This window comes from Dermacentor variabilis, chromosome 10 (genome assembly GCF_050947875.1).
Source record: "Dermacentor variabilis isolate Ectoservices chromosome 10, ASM5094787v1, whole genome shotgun sequence".
NCBI lineage: Eukaryota > Metazoa > Arthropoda > Arachnida > Ixodida > Ixodidae > Dermacentor > Dermacentor variabilis.
Window position 1 is genome coordinate 59,240,207 of NC_134577.1, and position 21,932 is coordinate 59,262,138.

At 49.8% G+C, this 21,932-nt stretch overlaps 1 protein-coding gene across 1 annotated transcript in view; it reads right to left on the bottom strand.

Moving 5' to 3' along the window:
* Positions 1–243: 243 nt before the first annotated feature.
* Positions 244–21,932, bottom strand: part of LOC142560601 (uncharacterized) — a 27,133-nt gene continuing 5,444 nt past the window's right edge. The window contains exons 3-10 of the mRNA XM_075672815.1: positions 19,789–19,984; positions 19,135–19,363; positions 17,841–17,895; positions 15,500–15,615; positions 13,480–13,972; positions 11,081–11,435; positions 8,771–9,024; positions 244–5,129 (exon numbers count right to left, since the gene is read on the bottom strand). Coding sequence (XP_075528930.1) covers positions 4,746–5,129; positions 8,771–9,024; positions 11,081–11,435; positions 13,480–13,972; positions 15,500–15,615; positions 17,841–17,895; positions 19,135–19,363; positions 19,789–19,984 — 2,082 coding nt within the window. The 3' untranslated portion in view covers positions 244–4,745. The remainder of the gene's footprint in view (positions 5,130–8,770; positions 9,025–11,080; positions 11,436–13,479; positions 13,973–15,499; positions 15,616–17,840; positions 17,896–19,134; positions 19,364–19,788; positions 19,985–21,932) is intronic.

Genomic DNA, 21,932 nt, shown 5'->3' on the forward strand with positions numbered 1-21,932 from the left:
TGGTTGGACCATTCGCACGCACAAACGGATGGGCCAATTTGACCTAATCCATTCGGAAGGCGTTGGACGAGTTTGGCTAAGTTTGGCGAGACAAGCAAGCGAGGTCAACTCAATACACTTGTCTCACAGCCATCCGTTTCATACCTTAGGGTACACGAAAGTAAAATTCTTTATCTTCTCGTGAGCGTTCTGCAACGTCTTGAAGTGCACCGCTCATAAGAGGGTGGCTAGCAATAACGCGCGGAGATTTTTAAAAAAATTTTGTACAGTTTTATTGCAACAAACTTTTTTTGGGTTTTCTTATCGCTATAGTACATAACACAAAACAAGAAGAGTACGAGGGGAACACATGTGTGGCGCATCAAACAGTGAACGACGGCGTTGTAGAGCAAGCGGTGAGATGACGTGTTGACATGAGTAAAATTTCCTCGCACTCAACAACGGCAACGACTCTTCGGTGAATGAAAACACGACTTGATGTTTTAACATTCCGCACATACATTGGCACGAAAGACAGTTTTGAGGCTACATCTGGAGTCAACTTTGAACCAAGTGAAACAATGATAAAGTCAACCACAAAATATCACGCAAGATTTTCAGGCATTCAGCGGCCTGTGACATAGTCACGGGTAAATTTGGAACGTTGATAACATGCTTGCAGCGAATGCTTGTCAGAAAAAGGGACACGCTGATAAGCTCGCCTTTGTCTGCTCTGGCTCAAGGGCCCAGCAATCAGTGCATGTTCCAGGTCGTCACAATTTATCACAGTCGCAACTTTGAGCAAGGCATATACACTGCTGATAATCAAATTCAGGCACCGTTGAGAAGATCAAACGTATCGGAATGTCGACACCAACATGCACTGGAGACACTAAAAAAATTGTGTCGACAGTTGATGCAGGCATTTCAGTGCTGGAAACTGACTTCAGCGTTCACGCCAGGACAAGCCTAACTTTAATTAAGAACGTGCAACGAGCATGCGATAAAGCTTCAGTAATAATGAACTGAGCATGCAACGAACTGATCCTAAACTTTTAGAACTTTAACATCCAAGAAGTTCGAACCGAGGACATGCTTTACTATAGTTCGGTGTGCAAGAGTAAGAAAAAATATGGGATATAGGAATGCAGGACGACCGAGCTGTCAAGGGCATATAAAAATACGTCATCACGATAGATGCTAATGGCAGTTCATATGCTTGCGCCTACCCTCATGCGCCCAAATCATAATAATGAGAACGAATAACGGAAAAGCAACGCGAAAAGAAACGAATATTGACAACGAGAAATACATGCATACATACATATATATATATATGGCGTGTGGAAATACTTAAGGGTATATTTGAGCAACAACGGATTCGCAGCTGAAAAAAGAAAGTAATATAACTAGAACGAAACGCAGAAATGACCATGCATGAAAATACTGAAAATACTAGAGAGATGCAATACGCGAGGACCCTCTGAGTAACGTGGGTGCGTTCGACTGAAATTCCTTTGCGTCTGACAGTGGCTTTTTGCTGAGACAGTGAGTGCGGGTTGACACACACACAAGAAAAAAAGGAAACATACTCTGCACATGGAATAGACGAAGTTGCAGCTCGGTCACTGAATGCCAAACACTGGAGACAAACTTGGAAAACTAAGTCCCAAGTTTTACGCTTCGCGGGCGGTAGGTGAGGCGTTAGCGGCTCTTTTGAACCTGTCATACCCATAGTTTATAGGAAGCCTGAAATGAGCAAGCTCGTTTCATAATGTCTATGAAGAGTCATGACCATCTCAACGATAACTCCAGGCAAACATTACTTAACGCTGCCTCGTCCCAAACAATAGGAAGGGCCTGCTGACGAGCGAATGACCATTGCCACAACAATGGGAGACGAAACTGGCTCGCTACGCAATCTCGCGGACGCTGTCTTTGACAGTCTGGAACGCAGCAGTCTGCACGGGCTGGAGGTTTTACAAGGGAAAACACTGACTAAACTGCCGTACAACAGACTTTCAACAATTGCGAAGGAGGGCAGTTCGAGTTCATTAAAAAAAAATCACGCCGAAAGAACGACTCGCAGAAACCCGAGGATCGAATTAACGAACATGCCGCATCGCGGTTACCAACGCGCCCGGAGATTACCAGGGCCAACTTTAGAAGGCGAGAAATTAGCCGACGAAGCTTCGTGTTAGCAGTAGCAGCGCGGTAAACTGTCCGACCTGCGGAGTGCGCCAAGTTCCGTGTCGAGGCAGGACAGGGTATAATCTTAGGTGGACTTCGTCCTCCGGCACCGTTTCGGTCGAGCTCGTCCCGTCTCTGATTTCACGTCTTCAGCATCTCTCGCGCATCGATCGCGTGCCCATTTGTCGACGCTGGGAGATGACGCGTCGGCACACTGCGGCGCTGTCCTTTCGGACCTCGACGTCTTTCTTGCCGACCCGTCGCGCAACCGGGCTGCAAAGCCCCACGTTCCACGGGACCGGATGCAGACACGAAGAGGATTTTTTTGAAACGCCAAGAGCAACGCGTCACGCCGAGATCGCGACCTTACTGCACGACGAGTTGAAGCGTCCCCGGAAGACGTGTCTACCTCGTGATCTAATAAACGTACGCCGTCGCGGAGCACCCTTCGAGGAAACCCGCGATGCCTCGAAGACGCTGCGAGACTTTGTGACAAAGGCGGAGAACGGTCGAGCGACGCGCCACTAGAAGACAACCACCTGTTCTTGTGCGAAGCGCTGGGCAGCTGGTCGAACACTCGTTTAAGGCTGAAGGGTCTGTAGTCACGCACAGAAGGAACAAATAGCAGCCACTTCGAGAACCACGGGCACACGTTGCATCCGAGTATTAGCGCTTGTTTTTTTTTTTTTTTGAAAGTCACGTGCTGCCTGCCTCCAGAAGTTTCAGACTGGAATAGGAAACCTTGGAAGACTGCGGAGATGCGTTCAACTGTACAAGGCTAGACACCACGATCACAATGCTGTAGTCTTCAAAAGGCACTAACTGCTCTGACTAGATGCTCGAGAGAAGAAAAAGGAAAAAAAAGAAAAGAACACGGCGATGACGTATGCGCACGCGTTCAGTATTTGTACTCGCTGGCAATCACGAGGAGAGCACTGAGAATATCACATTTCGGGCAGGTACAAGGCAACACGGAAACCAAGTCTAGCAGCCCTGCCTAAAAAAAGGCTCGAGAGAAGGCTGTTATCTTTCGCCGTTGACGGAACGCGATAGGCCTTTCCCCACATCTACACTCTCAGAAAAGTTTACACTCTCTGGGGTGTATATTTGCCACACAACAATAATCGTCATCTGTCTTGCGCGCATTTCCATTCTTTTACGCTGCGAGCCCGATGCTTACCAGTAACGAACGGCATGCGTGTTATCAGCATGACATAGCATTCTCGACAGGAAGGTATCGAGCGCAGCGTTTTCGAGAAAGGAAATGCGGGCAAGACAGATGACAATTATTGTTGTGTGGCAAGTATACACCACAAAGGGTGTAAACTTCTCTTGCACTCTTAGAAAAATTTGCACCCTTTGGGGCTTATCTTGTCCCGCAACAATAATCGTCATCTGGCTTGCCCGAGTTTCCTTTCTTGAAAGCTCGGCGCTCGCTACTTTCCTGTCGAGAATGCCGCGTCACACTGATAACGCGCATGCCGCTCGTGACTGGAAAGTGCCGGGCTCGCAGCGTTAAAGAAAGGAAACGTGGGCAAGCCAGATGACGATTATCGTTGTGGGACAAGATACGCCCCAATGGGTGTAAATATTTCTAAGAGTGATAGAGGCAGGCAAACTATAGGCAGCGTCCTCCGCGACGACACTGCGAAGCAGGAGTGCTAATTCTGGCAGACGCAGTCAGAAGAACACAGTAGCGAAATACATTCTGAACTTTAGCGGAACGGGAATCCATTCCCACCGTAGGGCAGACGACAGACGTCCTACACTCTAAAAAAAGTTTACACCCTTTGGGGCGTACATCTGCCACACAACGATAATCGTCATCTCCCTCGCTTGTGTTTCCTTTCTTGCAAACGCCGCGCCCGCTACTTTCCTGTCGGCAATGATATGTCATGCTGATAACGCGCACGCCGTTCGTTACTGGGGGGTACCGGGCTGGCAGCGTTAAAAGAAGGGAAACGCGGACAAGACAGGCGACGCTTATTGTTGCGTGTCGAGATACGACTCAAAGGGCGTAAACTTTTAATTCTTAGAGTGCTGGTGCCCCTGTGTGTACAAGCGCCGCCCGCAATAAGCGCCGTCGTGGCATCGGCGCGTGCACCCTTTCGCGCCCTTCGGAAATTCGCACTTGCGTCCAGTCTGTGCACAAATGCGTCACGGCGAGGCGCACGGATGCGACGGTTCCACTTGCTCCTCGAGAACTGGCGCGGTGGGGCTGCACGGCGTGTGCCTTGCGCCGGGTACGGATCCGCGCCCTGCTAAATCTATCCGAAAGCCACGGGAACGTATAGCCGGAAACCTTAACGCAAATGGGGGGGGGGGGGGGGGGGCATCCCAGCGTTTCAAGCCACATTTCTCATCCACTCAACAAGGCACCGTTCGTTCTAACTTATCGAGGCAATCGAGCCGAAAAATACGAATCGCTGTCTCCGAACAAGAACAACTTCTGGACCCGGCATTGTAAGAGAAAGAAGACAATGAAAACCAGGAAAAAAAAAAAAAGAAGGAACGGTGGCACACACATTACTCAATCAAGGGCGCACGCTCGAGACGGCGGACGCGCTTCGAACGCTTTACGCAGGCGGCGACCCGGGGTCTCCGCAGTCGGCCTGGTCCGCGGGAAACGACCGGCCGTCCTCGTCGCCGCCGGCAGCGGGGGGTCGCGATGCGCGGCACTCGGCCTGATGATCCGCGGTCGGAGGACCGTCGCCGTCGGTGGGTAGCAGCGTGGACGGGGGCGCCAACACGATCGCCGTTATGCGCTCTCGCTCGCGGCGGCCGCCCGACGGGGTGCTCCTCCTCACGATGGAGCGCCCGGACAGAATCTTCCACACGGGCCAGGGAACGTTCACGAAGGCGAAGCACTCGTCCGGGTCCTCCAGCGCCATTCCGACGGCGCGGAGGAGGTGCGCCAGGCGGGCTGCCTGCTCCTGGTGCATCTTTCGCAGTAGGATACCCTGGGAGGGGGAGGGGGAGGGCGAAACACACAAAGGTAATTTTTTTTTCGCCTTGAATACGAGAGAAACGCGTTAGTATTACGTGGCACCTCTTTGAGGGTCCAAGATCTGTGATTTAGAGCGCGTTCGTGTCCCATTGGCAAAGTGTTCTGCAGGAGCGCACTGGATACACGGGTCCGGCCCCAGGGGCGGAATGCAAACTACGGTGGTCGGGAGCAGGCCACAGTCAGTTGCACTATAAATATATATATATATATATATATATATATATATATATATATATATATATATATATATATATATATATATATATATATATATATATACACGTTCTTTTTAAGTTCTCCCATGCCTCTCACACACAAGCACGCACAAGTTTTCCATTTTGGCGCTCATAATTAAAATCGATCAATAATAGTGTATTTCTAATTGAGTTGGGGGTGAGAATGGACGGAGTCACTGCGCACGGCACTCCTTCGCGTCAGCTCTCGCGTGAGGCGAGCATGAGGAGCGTCGGAGTACTTACTTTTTCCACTGCACTATATGTAAGTGATCAGGCAGCGAATGTACGTAAAGAAGTATATCTGACAGTCTAAATAATAATAATAATAATAATAATAATAATAATAATAATAATAATAATAATAATAATAATAATAATAATAATAATAATCCAGCACCATAGGTGCATAGATGATGCCGGAGACAACGAAAAAAAGAAACTGCCGGTTTCAACAGCTTGACTCAGCCACAGGCCTACATAGCAAGATTTAGCGAGATTTTTTTCTTACTTTGCAGCAATACTCGGCGGAAATTTAGCAACTTTTCGTTTCACTTAAGCGGTACGCTTAAAAAAATGTGGCAACACTGGTTGGTAGACTGATATATAAAGGTCAGGATTGTATTTACGCGCACGTTTTACTCACGTAACCCGCTTTGCAGATGGCAGTGCACGATGGGTGGTATCCCGTCAAAGCTTTTGACAGTGTTAGCGCGTCGCGTATTCCGGTACACGCAACGGCTTTTGCCTAATACCGGGTTGCCGGTCGCTGGTAGCGACATCTCATGTGACGCTTCGTCTAACCACATCGTGTTCCCCGAGTGTTAGTGTCAAAAGACAAAAAAGAAAATTACATTTAAAAAGGCAACTTGTTGGCGATTACGTCGCTGCCGAAAATGTACCCCAGCGCCGATGTGAAATGCTCTTGGTCACTGTAATAATAGCGCCGCACTTGTCCGGTTGAGCTCTGCGTCATCAGATGGCGCCACCAGCCCGGTCGCTTCTAGCAGCGCTTGGAGAGGACGGACGCATCAACTGGTCAGCAGCGGAGATGAGCAAGCGACGTTCGAGCATCGGTGAAAGCAATATAATGCAGGCAAAACACCGACACACGAGCGGATCCGTTACAAGCACAGGTAGCGGCACGAAGCAGATAGAGGAGTTTTAAGTAAGAGAAAAAAAAAATCAAGTGTATACAAAGATGTATACAAAGATGTTAGACAGGATATCAGTAAGCTATCGCAGGAGACGAAAGATCTAATCAAGAAACCCCAATGTATGAAAGCCTCTAACCCTACAGCTGGAATAGAACTGGCAGAACTTTCCAAGATAATCAACAAGCGTAAGACAGCTGACATGAGGAAGTATAATATGGATAGAATTGAACATGCTCTCAGGAACGGAGGAAGCCTAAAAGCAGTCAAGAAGAAACTAGGAATAGGCAAGAATCAGATGTATGCGTTAAGAGGTAAAAGCAGGCAATATCATCACTAATATGGATGAGATAGTTCAAGCGGCTGAGGAGTTCTATAGAGATTTATACAGTACCAGTGGCACCCACGACGATAATGTGAGAGAGAGTAGTCTAGAGGAATTTGAAATCCCACAAGTAACGCCAGAAGAATTAAAGAAAGCCTTGGGAGCTATGCAAAGGGGGAAGGCAGCTGATGGTGGGCAGATTGTTCTGGAAGAACTGGCCACCCTGTATACGCAATGCCTCATGACCTCGAGCATACCGGAATCTTGGAAGAACGCTAACATAATCCTAATTCATAAGAAAAGGGACGCCAAGGACTTGAAAAATTATAGACCGATCAGCTTACTGTCCGTTACCTACAAAGTATTTACTAAGGTGATCGCAAATAGAATCAGGAACACCTTAGACTTCTGTCAACCAAAGGATCAGGCAAGATTCCGTAAAGGCTACTCAACAATAGACCATATTCACACTATCAATCAGGTGATAAAGAAATGTGCGGAATATAACAAACCCTTATATATAGCTTTCATTGATTAAGAGAACGTGTTTGATTCAGTCGAAACCTCAGCAGTCATGGAGGCATTACGGAATCAGGGTGTAGACGAGCCGTATGTAAAAATGCTGAAAGATATATAGCGACTCCACGGCCACCGTAGTCCTCCATAAAGAAAGCAACAAAATCCCAATAAAGAAAGGAGTCAGGCAGGGAGATACGATCTCTCCAAGGCTATTGAGAGCGTGTTTACAGGAGGTATTCAGAGACCTGGATTGGGAAGAATTGGGGATAAGAGATGATGGAGAATACCTTAGTAACTTGTGATTCGCTGATGATATTGCCTTGCTTGGTAACTCAGGGGATTAACTGCAATGCATGCTCACTGACCTGGAGAGGCAAAGCAGAAGGGTGGGTCTAAAAATTAATCTGCAGAAAACTAATGTAATGTTTAACAGTCTCGGAAGAGAACAGCAGTTTACGATAGGTAGCGCGGCACTGGAAGTGGTAAGGGAATACATCTACTTAGGACAGGTAGTGACCGCGGATCCGGATCATGAGGCTGAAATAATCAGAAGAATAAGAATAGGCTGGGGTGTGTTTGGCAGGCATTCTCAGATTATGAACGCCAGACGAATTAAAGAAAGCCTTGGGAGCTATGCAAAGGGGGAAGGCAGCTGATGGTGGGCAGATTGTTCTAGAAGAACTGGCCACCCTGTATAGCAGGTTGCCATTATCCCTCACGATAAAAGTGTATAAAAGCTGTGTCTTATCAGTACTCACGTAAGGGGCAGAAACCTGGAGGCTTACGAAAAGAGTTCTACTTAAATTGAGCACGACGCATCGAGCTATGGAAAGAAGAATGATGGGTGTAACGTTAAGGGATAAGAAAAGAGCAGATTGGGTGATGGAACAAACGCGAGTTAATGACATCATAGTTGAAATCGAGAAAAAGAAATGGGCATGGGCAGGAGATGTAATGAGAAGGGAAGATAACCGATGGTCATTAAGGGTTACGGACTGAATTCTAAGGGAAGGGAAGCGTAGCAGGGGGCGGCAGAAAGTTAGGTGGGCGGATGAGATTAGGAAGTTTGCAGGGACAACATGGCCACAATTAGTACATGACCGGGGTAGTCGGAGAAGTATGGGAGAGGCCTTTCCCCTGCAATGGGCGTAACCAGGCTGCTGCTGCTGCTGCTGATGATGATGATATAATACCCGAGTAACTCAAGCAGGCAAGGTGGCTATTTGTGACCGCCCGTTTCAAAAGGGGGGATGCCAATAAATCGTCGTCGACATCTCACGCTGACTCCTCCGGTTTCCTACGTGATCCGGAAACGTCGTTGCATTTACGGGAATACGGCGCACCCGCCAAAACGTTGTCTTACCAGATGCGGCGGCGACGGCTCGGGAATCGCCGGTGGCGGCTGCGACGGGGCCGACCCCTGGGTCGGCGGAGGCGCGGTGGGAAGCGCCGTGGGGCTGGGATACGACGCGTGCGCGTTGTGTCGCGGCGAGCCCTGGGCGAGACGAGGTGCCAGCGGTTCCTCGCCGCCGAATGCCAGCGATCCGATGAAGTGGTCGAGGGAGTCCCAGAGGCTGTCCTGCGACTCCGTTCTGAGGTCGAAGATGTCGTTGGGGCCTGCGAAGAGCGCAGCATGGTATAACGAGATGGTTTTGTTGGCCGTGCTTTTGCGCCATTAGCGCTGACGATTACGGTATGCTCCGTGTGCGCTTCTGGGGAATGGAAAGAGCTGAGCGGTCGGTACTTTAAGAGAGACAATGAGGTGGACTAATAAATTGGGTTAGTAAACTGCACTTCTGGAGCAGGAATACGGTCGCTTATAAATCTCGAGGTAATGCTTGGTAAGTTTATATATATATATATATATATATATATATATATATATATATATATATATATATATATATATATATCCCGCGCCTTGTTGAAGTCTATGTTACTCGAAGCATTTTGTAGGCAGCCAGATATACAGCGTCGTTCATTGTTTTGAAAAGCCTTACCGAATCAGCCAACGTGTTTGTGTAAAGCGAGCAGTTGTGCATGGTACGACAGATGCAAGCTGTGGGTGACGTGTATACATCGTCTACGATATGTGACGGCGACCGCGTGACAACGGAATCATTGTATACACTCCGGCAGAAGAAACGTTATGGCCTGTTGCGTCAAGCCCGGGCTTATCACAAAGGCGAAACACTGTCACAAAGCTTCTCAAAGAGCTAGCTACCATGCGCGGAGAATCGTGATAGCTGTCCACTGTTGGCTTTTAGAAGTGAATTCTTGTGGTGCCATGTGACGCACGTGAATGACAGAGATAACGTAGACAAGGTTGCTAGTTGTTCTGGCGTTAGGTTCCCGCGTTTGCGGCCTAATGAAAACCGGCATGCGGCGCTTGCGTTCCCGTTTTCGAAAGAATGTTGTTGACCACGACGTGACATTTGCGCCAACTGTCCCAAAGACCTAGTTAACATTTGAACGAGCAAAGTACATATACGTCTGTGGCCTATATAGTGGAGAGCGTCTCGGGCTATTGCGTTGGAGAACCATTTTTCAAACGTTATCCGTTCCTCAACCAACTTTGTTGTTGTTGAAACGTCCCGAAAATGAGGCGAGCGACAGGAACCTATGTACTCGAGAATGCTTCGCTTAAAAAAAAAAAGAAATAAAATCAGCCGCAGTAACGAAAGAGCGACGCTGCCTTGCACTTCCCACACCAAGTCACCGCGACATCGTGCATTTTGACAGCGCCCACTCCGGTCTATTCATTTTCCTATCGACAGGGAATAACTGCACCTCATTCTAAGATAACCAATGGCCCGAGCCATCAGGTTTCGGAAACTTCACCGGAATGGCTTATGCAACAGGCAAATGCTTCCAATTCCGTGGCGTCGCATTGACGTATACGGGCTTATTTTGGTGCGGCCTTTGAAACTTCGTACTGCTAGCTTGTAACGACTGTGCGAATGTGAGAATCGATCATTTGCAACAAATTGCGTTACAAGTGAAACAATTCGCAGTTATTCTGCGTGTGCGCCGAGTCCTATTGCCTTTCGCGTATAGAGGAACGGACCTTCTTCGAATTTTTCGATGGGGGCGAAATGCGAAAACACCCGTGTGCTTAGATTTAGGCGCACGTTAAAGAACCCCAGGTGGTCAAAATTTCCGGAGTCCTCCACTACGGCGTGCCTCATAATCAGAAAGTGGTTTTGGCACGTAAAACCCCAAATATTATTATTATTATTTCTTCGAATTTCTACGCCCAGTAAAGGCAGGTGAAGCGTAATAAATGAAGACACAGGAGGAACCTCGAACCGACATACGTGTTCCACGTACCATTTACCACCATCTACTGACGAATCAATGTCAAAAATTGAACTGCAAGCAGGAAGATCAAACAAGTATGTAATCACCGAGCAAAGCGATTGTTCGAGCTTGTTGGCAATCCATACTTATCAGCTCTTTTGCTCAGCATCTACAAAAAAAGAACTGCGAAAAGGGAAAGAAGTGCAAGAAGTGAAAAAGGTGCAAGCTTTTTTTGTAGATTCTGCGCTGAAACACTAATAAGTATGCGCTAACCGCCATTCCCGCCGTAGCCGAACAATCGTAGTGCCAGAACTGGCCTCTATAGTGATTTCAGTAGGAAACTGCGGGCGAGGATTCTCATCGGCACACTCACATACGACCTCCACCGGTCTCAGCCAGTCCTGCATCGCGCCGCCTTGTTGCGCCGTCGGTGCCGTCAGGAACTCTCTCAAGACCTGTTGCAGCTCCTGCTGCTGCTGGTGCTGCCGGGACTCTTGCATCGGTGCCTGCAGCATCTGCAGCTGCTGCTGTTGCTGCTGCTGTTGTGGCTCTTGCAATGACTCTTGCAATGGCTCTTGCATCACCTGCTGCTGCTCTTCGTGCCGAAGTTGCACGAACTGCTCGCCCGACAGCGACGGCCACGGCTTCTGGAAGCTGTCCACGACGGCCTCCACCAGCGTCGCAGTCGCCGACGTGGCCGTAGCGCTCGAGCAAGGCGGTGCTGACCCCTGCGCATTTTATTACGGCGGCTGCTGTTTCCGACGCGCACACACTATAGCCTGCAGCGCGGCCGCCTCGGCTCGTCGACCTCGCGTCGAACCAAGAAAGAAGCGAGCATTTGGGGCAGAGGGCACGTGCAGACTGATCACTCCTGCACTCTACGTGCCGGTTGCTCTTTCGCGCTCTATGCAAGCCGTGGCCTGGCATGTCCCGCTGCCACGGAAGCGACGTTATGCCATTGGCGTCAACCGCAACGCGCTGGTTGTAGTCGTGCCTACACACCCTTCGGTGTAGGCACGACTACTCTCGCACAACACTGGTGCATACTCCGGCCGGGCATCTAAAGACTGGGATGTCCCCTTCCTTCCTCACCTCGACGAGTAGGTCATGGCCTGCTCATCGCAATTTGTCCAAAATTTCACTTTTTGTCTTTTCTTTTTGCTTGATCTGAAAACTGTGGTGACACCTTTTATGTATATGTTGTGTGCCAACCGCTTTCGTCGTCTGCAATGAAGGAGGTCTCAAGCATACAATGATGAGGCATCGAGCCGCGTAAGTATATTAGTAACGTTCCACACGACCGAGGGAGCGAGTAGGAAAGTGTGCTGAATCGTCACGATGCTCTGCTTTGACTTGAATGTATTCCTTAGGCGTCGCAATCAATCAATCAATCAATCAATCAATCAATCAATCAATCAATCAATCAATCAATCAATCAATCAATCAATCAATCAATCAATCAATCAATCAATCAATCAATCAATCTATCTATCTATCTATCTATCTATCTATCTATCTATCTATCTATCTATCTATCTATCTATCTATCTATCTATCTATCTATCTATCTATCTATCTATCTATCAATCAATCAATCAATCAATTTTCTCATTTATCTCGAAGGAACGAGGTAACCGTAAAAAAGAAACAAAGACTGCAGCTTGACAAATCCCGGTCCCCTATGGAACGATTAGGCCGTGCAAAACGCTCGACATTACCGGCAGACATACGAGGTAGGTCGACAAGCACAAAAAAACGTCATAACACACGCACCTCCTCACATACGATACCTAAGCAAGCTAATATATTATATTATGTACACGGCCTCGCGAGGTTTGTCAGTATTTCTTCCAGGGTTTGAAGATCCGGGATTGATATAAAGAAAAAATAATAATAAAATAGGAAAATGGTAAATGTTATGCCATTACTTCTTTAACAGACAGCCTTAGCTGAGCGGCAGTTACCGATTTATTCCGCTCGCATTTCATGCGATGGGCCAGTGCAGAGGACAGAGTTGATTTCGCACTTTTAATGCACACATATGGCAGAGTTTCGAGCCGGGCGCAGTCGCAGCTGGGCCACATCGTTCCGAACAAGCCAAGCGAACGCACGCTCGCGCTCCGCTGCTCAATCGGGTCAGTCGCGGTGCGACTGCAGTGCTCAGCATTCCGCTACAGCCGTAATGCGCTCTGTGCGCACACGCACTAGCCTTTTCAATGAGCAGCTGTGTGGGAGTTGTCGGGATGCACCGGTCTTTGTTGTTAACCAAAGACCGGTGTGTTCTGTAGCCACTGCGAACAGCTCAGTAGGCTCGCATACGGCTGCGCACCTGCTCCGCAAGCCGTGACGATTTCTAGCTCCTGCTTTGGAGAACCAATTTAGTGACGGCTCTGTATTTTCTGACGATACTGGCCGGACCGTTATCACAACGTGTTCGAGGATAAATCGGCAAGGAAGCCAGGGTCTACCCCGACGGAGGAAATCCGCACCGCGATGGTGATGGGTTGAGGGGGGGTGGGACGACGGCAGCGTGAATGCTGTCTTATATCCTGCCTTAGACCTCGTTAACCGAAGTAAGCCTTACAACTAATTCGCTCGGCCATTTTCACATAGTTTCTCGTTCCCAAAAAAGGGACGCTGGGCCAGCCGGCCAGCCCTCTTACTACGGCCGCCGATGGCGTGACGGGATGGGGCGCGGAACGACGGCTACGCGAACGAGGCCGCGTGGCAACTTCTGGCCGCACACCGCGACGCACCGCCGGAAGCACCCACCGGCTTGCAGTACGCGACGTCCGCGTCCCACACGCCCGGCAGCGGGCCACAGGCGCCGACGCTGGGCTGCCAGGCCTGCTCCTCCGCCCGCTCCTGGACCGGCCAGCCGTCGGGCCTCGCGCACTCGGACTTCCACAGTTCTGGCGCGACGCGGGGCGGCGGCGAGGAGGACGGGCTGTCCACGGAGATCAGCTCGTCCGCCGGCTGCGGAGGCGACGTCACCGGCCCGAACTCGCAGCACCGGACGGCCGGCAGCTTCCGCTCGCGGCCCGGAGATCGGAGGAGGTCCGGCGGCGGGAAGAGGCCGCGCTCCAGTTCGAGGCGGAAGGCCGACGGCAGCGTCGGCTTCTTGGTCGGCGGCTCGGCGGCCAGTTGCAGGCCCGAGAACAGCCTGGACGGCTCGCCGTCGTCCCGCTGCTGCCCGTGGTCGTCGCCGTTGGTCGGTGCGGCGAAGGCCCGCGGCACTTCTCGGGGCATCTCCCATTCACGGGGCCTGCGGTCCGCGACCCGACCCAGACGTACGGTTACGGAGTTTTCCTCACCAAAGTTGTCCAGCCTCCTCAGACCGAATGCAGTCACAGTGGGACGGCACCTTCTAAAGTCAGTATTAACTTTAGCGACTCTGTTAAAATCCTGAAAGTGTGCTTGCGTGATCGGATTTTTCGGGCACATGCTCGCATCAGTGCCTCCGCATCTCTGGACAGTGAGTGCACTTCTGTAGTCCTATGAGACCAAAGTGTCTTTTGCTTTCACTAACATGACGGTTCCTAGCCATCGTTTCTCTTTCGAAAAAGAATTCTGCATTACCACGTCATCTGTTGGTATTTCGTTTTAAGCGTGCATCGAGACTGTTTGTAAATGTTTGGAAGGACGTCTATGTCCTTTTTATCTCCGAGTAGTGGGAAGACGAGTGAGCGACAGGCAGGTAAAGAAGAGGTCCACAGGGTAGGTCTACCAAAGGAAGGCAAGCACCAAAGGGAGTACATAAAAAGGAACCCAAAAAACAGCGAAGCGCTGTCATGCACAACGGGCTCAGCTAAATATTTTTACTACGCAAACAGTACTCTTGGCTTCGATACGTGTTGGGCTATTCTGTTCAACCAAGACTTGGTTTTGTCCTTTCAAAAGCAGGACAACGGTCCGCAGCGAAAACGTTCGATCACCCGCGGCTTATCGTAACGCTTCGAGGACGCAGCCTCGGCCTGCTGTCAATGTGTCGACAAGAGGTCTCCAGTTCGCCGAGGTCCGAACGAACGGGCGTCCTCCTGTCCAAGCGCTGGCACCGCGGGCTAAGGCATCCCTCGTATTCACCTGCGTTTTCAGGTGCTCCCATCTCAAGTAAACCTCGTAGCACACAATGTCTCGCAGCACGCATTGCCACACGCCTGGCGTCTATCCCAACCCGGCATTACCTACAGAACTGGCTGCATATTTCACTCACAGGAATTCGGCTGTGCCATGCAGGAAGCGGGTGCAATCACGTGAGATGCGAGTGAGCCCGCTCTAAGCGTTATGCCACGCTTAAACTCGGGGCTCCAAAGAGGATATTCTATGACATCTTGATGCGTAGGCGCTTTCTGGCTGTTGTTCAGTGAATTTAACTTTAATATTGACTACACCTTCCCCATCCATGTTCATCTACCCGTATATGAATTAATGAATTCTGGGCTCTTACGTGCCAAAGTGCCCGCATATCTGTCTCGGCGGATGCATATACAGGAGCGAGAGTTACGCATCATGTCAGAGCGAGAAAAGAAAAGCAATAAGAGTTTTTTCACTATCCGTCACTAATCCTTCTGCATATGACGTCGGGTGAACCGAAGGATAACAAAAGAACTAGTTATGGTCAGTGGAAAAGTCCTCCTCCGACTGGCGGTTGTTCCCGGTTAGCTGGAACATTGCCGCGTCAACCGCACGCGGTTCTCGCTGTACTCAACGGAACTGCCGAGACAGGGTACAGACGGGGACTGGATGCACACATACACACATATAATACATACCCACACGCAGGCTCACCCACCTGTTGCTGTAGTTGAGGCCCCAGAAGAAGCTCCTGGGACGAACCGACTCGTACATCACGGACGTGGGGCGCAGCTTCACGAACCACTTTTGGAAGAGAGCGTGACGCACCGAGCTCTGCGAGGGTGTATCGAGGTGCCGGTGAGAGCTTTAGTGAGAGCGAGGGACGCCAAAGGTCGCCCCGTCCATTCGCCTCGCTACGGCCATTTGCTCGCGCTGTAGGAGGAGGAGAGGTCAGACGCACGGCTACGCAGCCCCCGCATCGCTCGGCGCCGGCTCCCTGCGCGCCGCACACCGCGAGGACCGCGACGTCGTCCGCGGCTGGAGCGTGCTCACGCTTATGGGTTCCTGAGGTTCTACTCCGTCGTTGTCGCTGCCTAACCTCGTGGAATACAGTAAACACTCGGCGTTGCGCTCTTGAAGTACGCAAGTACGCCGGGACGTGATCTATATATATCTTATTTTCTTCCGCATATTGCGCAGCACGTCAATAGTTCGTGCGATACTAATGTGTGGTGGAAGGTACGAACGCGAGCAAAAAGATTACGCGCGCTCCTGCTTTTGAAATACGTCCTACTCAATTATTTTTTTTATTCGACAAGCAGATATGTTGGCGGCATAGTAGCGCACTCAGCTTTGCGGCGAACGAAACGCGTCGTTTGTGGTCCACACAACCGAGGAGCTCCCACAACGAAACAAGAGAGGCTGATCGGGACACAGGGGCTGGCGTCGATCACACGGTAATCGGCGAAAACCGCGGGGACATCACAGACGGGCAGGGCTCGATACTGTACGTCCGGAATGGGACGTACTTGTCGAACGGGACGGTGAAGGGCCTACACGTGATGCATGACCAGGCGACGAACAGGCGCCCTCGTCCCGCCTGCACTTGGCGTTCGAGCCGTTAGCCTAGGACGTCTAGTGAAGTCGACACACAATACGACGTGCTACGCGCCTCCAAAGCATAGCTACCCCCTCTAATATAGCTGCCCTGTCTAATATAGCCACCGTTGGAAACTTGTCGAGATTCGGTTGTTCGTACCACATGCGGTAAGCCGAATATCAAGCGGATTCGTACCGCGTGCCTTCTACCGCGGTAAATGTATGCGCGTCGAGACGGCCTGAACCACTGGACGACGCGTCGAAGAACGTCAGTTCGTAGGGCCTAAACCTGCTGGGATCCTTTGGGAAGGTGAGGGAAGTTGGTTGGGACGCTCCCCGGCTATAGCGAACCATAGGTGACAGCGAATAGTAGTGACTGACCAACGCAGAGAACGCATCCAGCGGCCTGCAGCATGCATCGCTGTAGGTGCTGGGTAATTCCCCCCGATGCGCTACCGGCACTACACAACCGGGGGTAGGGACAACAGCGCACTTTCGTTTAAACGAAATAGAAGACAAGACATTGCCATTCACAGTTTAATATAACCCATACTTTCAAGGGAAGATGCTGCACATTACCCGCAAAAATTAAAATGGTAGATTCTTTTTTTTTTTAAACCGCCGCAGACATCAATCGAGTCTCTTGACTCGCAGCTGTTGATTTCTCAAAGGTCACTAATGCGTATATATGGCATTGCTATCACAGTGAAACCCTGCTCTCGAGATCACACGCGCGTATCATTTTAGTCTCTTTTGCTTTATCTCTGTCTTTGACTCCCTCGCTTTTCTTTTCTTTAGAGAAAGGCAAGCTATCGATAAAGAGGACGGTGGACGATTTGCCCGGCGTTAAATGACTCCGGCCAGCTGTTCCACACAGTGGGATGAAGAAACCAAAATACATGCACTTAGGGCAGTTACGAATGACTTGCAGTAAAAAAAATACGAAAGGACAGTAGGGGCATGAGAGTATCCGAGTGGTGGCCCAGATGAGTCTATTCCCAGACGCACCTACAAGATCCCCGCATTTCAAGAGTCCGGTTAAAGATGAGACACACGTTTGAAAACTCCATTTAGTGTGCGCCCACATACTGCGTACGCGCACGGGGTAAGTGGCTGCCAACGATAGCGGCTGCAATGAGGCCGATTGTCGGTTACTTTGTCAAGCAAAATAACACAATTGGTAAAAAAACAAGAAACAAACAAGAAAAAGAAATATGCGTCATCGGAATTACCACACAGTTCCGCAACTCGAGACCCATGCTGTGATTGCAATCTAGGCAAGGAATGCCTGGAAGGCGACGGCACTCAATCTGTCATGACACCGATGCTTTTAGGCTTTAGTAATTATGCATTATGCCAAGTGTAGGCATTAGGCTTGATGAAGGAGCATAAAGCCGCTGCGGTGGTATTAAGCTGCGACGTGTCGCTTAACTGAAAATTGTAGTCTCCGAGTCGCTTACCTTCCAGCTGCTGATGCCCTTCTTGTCCAGGAGGCGGAAGTAAGGGTATCTGTTCCTGCGAGTGAGGCGCGTAAGATGGGGGAATAAAAAGAGAATCCAGGGTAGGCTCGGCTTGCAATCATGATGCTTACCAACTGCGCGGATTGGCCAAGAAGTCGGCGGTTACATGGGAGGTGACAGTTAACACACACACACGCAAAAAGGACACGAAAATTGGAAATTGTGTGAACAATAAGAGACCAATTATAGCAACAGTGATGGTAGTGCATAAAACGCATGGTTTATACGGAAAAATCAACAAATATCTAAGCACTAATTTCGAATGCAATGGGCGATTTCGAGAAGGATTGGCTTACAATTTAAGGAGGTTACCATGGTAAGCTAGTCATATAATCATGGGGAAACATGGTGATCTTTAGTTCCAGAATCTGTTATCAGTACACGGTCAGCCAGTCGTTGCATCGCAAATGTGCTCGGGCCTAATGTCCCTGCTGATGATAGTCTTCCGCACGCTATGCGAATAACAGAGGAGCACTGCTCCTATGTCAGTATATTCGACACAGTATACTGTACGCACAAAGCTCGACAGGATAATGTTTCTTATATTCCATCACACACACACACACACACACACACACACACACACACACACACACACACACACACACACACACACACACACACACACACACACACACACAGAAAAAAAAACGAAAATACTGTTGGCTGGGCCAGTTAGTTATCTGTTATATAAACAAGCAGCGCAAACAGGATAATAAGGCGTCAGAGAAATCATACACACCGCTACGGAGGACGCACAGCGCTGGTTCCGTTTTTTTTTCGGTCGTCTTATTTCTTCGCGCTGTTTGCCTCAAGCATATCTCCCATGACGTACTATGTAGGTCAAAACGCACCTCTCTTTTCTCGGCAAGTTTACTTTTAAACGCGCGATCAGAAGAAGTTCTGTACTTCTCGATTTCTTTTCCTCGTCCGTTTGCAAAGGAGATGACGCAGAGAGAGAGAGAGAGAGAGAGAGAGAGAGAGAGAGAGAGAGAGAGAGAGAGATGAAAGATTGGCAGTTTTAGGGCTCCTCCTGCAACAGTGACTGACTGGGATTGTTTGTTAGTTCACATCGAGCGTGAGCACACACACAAGTTAAGCGTGAACAGCGTCCCCGCGCGTCACCTCTGGCGCCGTTCCACGATCGGCGCTTCTGCAACCGCGCACAGGGTGACGGATTCGAGAAAGGGCAGCGTCCAATTGGTGAAGGGGGGTGGAGGGAGGAGTGACTCACTGCAGTGCCGCGTAGACGTGCGTGACCCGCAGCACCCGCTGCGGGCTCTCGTGTATGGCCTGCGCGACGAGCTGCACCAGCTTGGCCGAGGGCCGGCGCGCCAGCGTGCCCACGGGCAGCAGCGAGGACCAGCGGCCCGTCTGGGGTTTGCACACGACGCGCTCGTCGCCGTCGATGGCCACGCGCCGCCGCCGCCGCGGTGGCGCCGGTCGAGGAGCGGCGCGCCCACCTGCAACACACGCGCACGCTCGAGAGGGTTCACGCCGCGGCGAGAAAACGCAGGGTGCAGCTCGTTTCAAGACGCCGTCTGCCTTCCCCCGCAATCGCGTTCCCAGTACACGCGTACTTGGAGCGACGATCGTGGCGTTTACGGGACGGACCCGCGAAAGGCTGCCGAACGAAACCGTACACTTCACAGTAAGGGGTTCGTTTCGGTCAGTGAGGCCGCGATATGAGTGGGGTGCGCTTGCAAAGGGTCAAGCGCCTCGTCGTCGCCTTTCTTGCGTCCGTCCCGCGCACGCTGCGGTTGTGGCTCCAGGTGCGAACCGACTGCACTCCCGAGAACGAGTTCCTCTGCTGAGCACCGTTCGGTACACGTGGCAGTTCGTCGCTGCGGCGGCGTCGACGCCCGCCTATGCGCGATATCGGACTCACCGCGGCGTCGTTGCGGCGGCGGCGTGGCGGGCGGCTCCTCGCAGTAGTCGCCGTACGGGTGGCTGCTGCAGGAGGCTCCCTGCACGTTGGAGGCGAGGCCGCTGACCCGCTGCTCCGCATACACGATCGCCGCCGGGTCCGGCATGATCTTCGAGACGTACGTTTCGGCCTGCAGGTCGATGCTGGACTCGCTCTCCTGCGCTCCAACGCGGGGGGTGAAACCCAAGGAAATTAACGTGCGGTACAGAAGGGCAAAAAAAGGGGGAGCGAATTTCGCCCGCGATCGTGGCACAAACACACGGACAACTGATAGTAGAGTAGTAAGCTTTGATAGCAGATTCAGTTACTAGAGTAGTTCATCACGTTTTTTTCTTTTTTCATCTGCTCGCATGTACAGTGCTGTCTGGTGTTAAATGGACGGCTCCATTTAGTTAGACCGCTCCCTTACTGCAACTAGAGCTGGCGCCACAGCTGAAATTCACAAGGATGGCTTGGTGGGCTAGTTGGTAAAGCGTCTTAGAGGGTTAACAGCGTACGCGGACGGCGACAGAGAGAGATGAGCGCTGTGTCCTGTTGTTCTCCTCTCTGTCGCCGTCCGTGTGCCCTGTTAGCCCTTTAAGATGCTACAGCTGAAAGTCCCGCTGGCAGCTAATGTCGATAAGTCCGCAGGCTCGGACTCCTGAAATATGCCAGCGCCATAAGCCGCGTGCCACTTGCTGCAAAGCTGAGCGATTGTGCATTCGTCGTGTTAAAAAATAAATAAAAAAATAAATAAGCGCGTTCTACAAATGTTCTCTTTAGGAGTGAGTGGACCACACCGTACAATCTGCTTAGTAAGGACTCCGCTGGCTTTTGCTTGGCATAAATGTAGTGAGCTACTATTTTTTTTTCTTTCTATCGTAGAAATTCTGAATTGCCGCCATCTACAGGCTTAAGACTCGCTGTGATATCTCGAGCTGTAAGGAAATTTCACACCGTGTTAATCCTCTTTCTTTGGCCTCCTTCCTCCATTTCCCTCCCCCCTTGAGAGATACAATAAAACAAGAACGAAAAAAAAGAAAGAAGAGCCTCTTCCCATAGCATATCCTCTTCATCTGCTGTGTCTGTTCAGAGTTTAGGTGTGTCACATTCGTTCCCTCTCCAGCATCATCATAAGCACGCAGTATCAGCACAGATGTGGTATTTCATTATTTTTTTTAGCAAGCTTTGTTGCGTGCACAGGTGGAAGCTTCCTGCTTCTAAGGGAAACTAAAAAGAAGCACGCCTCCCTTCACCACTATGTTTCAATTTCTTCTTCGCAAAAAAAGTTTATTACTGTTACAGGAAATCAAGACGACACTTCGTTTTCTTACGATTTCGCACCGAAAGAATTGCGACGGCACGTATATTCGAAGCCACGGATTACAAAGTATTGTCTTGTATTTGTGCCAATTCAGCGCAAAAAAAGTTTTCGCCAAACATATGTAGGCAGCTATTGGGTTAAATTCATCTACGGTTCAGTTCATCTACGGAAAGACTCATTCATTTATCTACTCTGCTCTTACAAGAACCGTTCACCTTTGGAACGAGCTTCCTTGCGCCATAGCTTATGAGGTTGACCAAGAAGATTTCCGGCTTCTTCTAACAACGCATGTTTTCAAACACTACTTAAACTGACGCATTATTTTTGTCATTGCCTTTGCCGTTACTAAACAGTGTTTTGCTATGGCCTAATTATACCTCGCTCGCTCTCCAATTTTGTGGATTACATTTTACCGTGCGAAACTTTATCGTTGAATGAGGTGTCGCGTTGCAGAGCGTTCGGTTTGTTCTTTGTACATATTGTAATGCTATTTTACTGTACATTTGCGCATTTCTTACCCTGCATTTTTTGTGTATGCGTTCACATATGTATTCCAATTACTGCACATTGTAATCTTTCATTGCACTCTCCTCCCTTCCACAAAGCCTGTAGCGGCCTGTAAGGTATCTTTAATTAAATGAATGAATGAATAAATAAATAAATAAATAAATAAATAAATAAATAAATAAATAAATAAATAAAAAAATAAAAAATAAACAAACAAATAAATAAATAATCTAACACAATATCATTCCTAGTCGAAGAAGAAAGCCTATCTTGCTGAAGTGGAAGAGGCGCCACC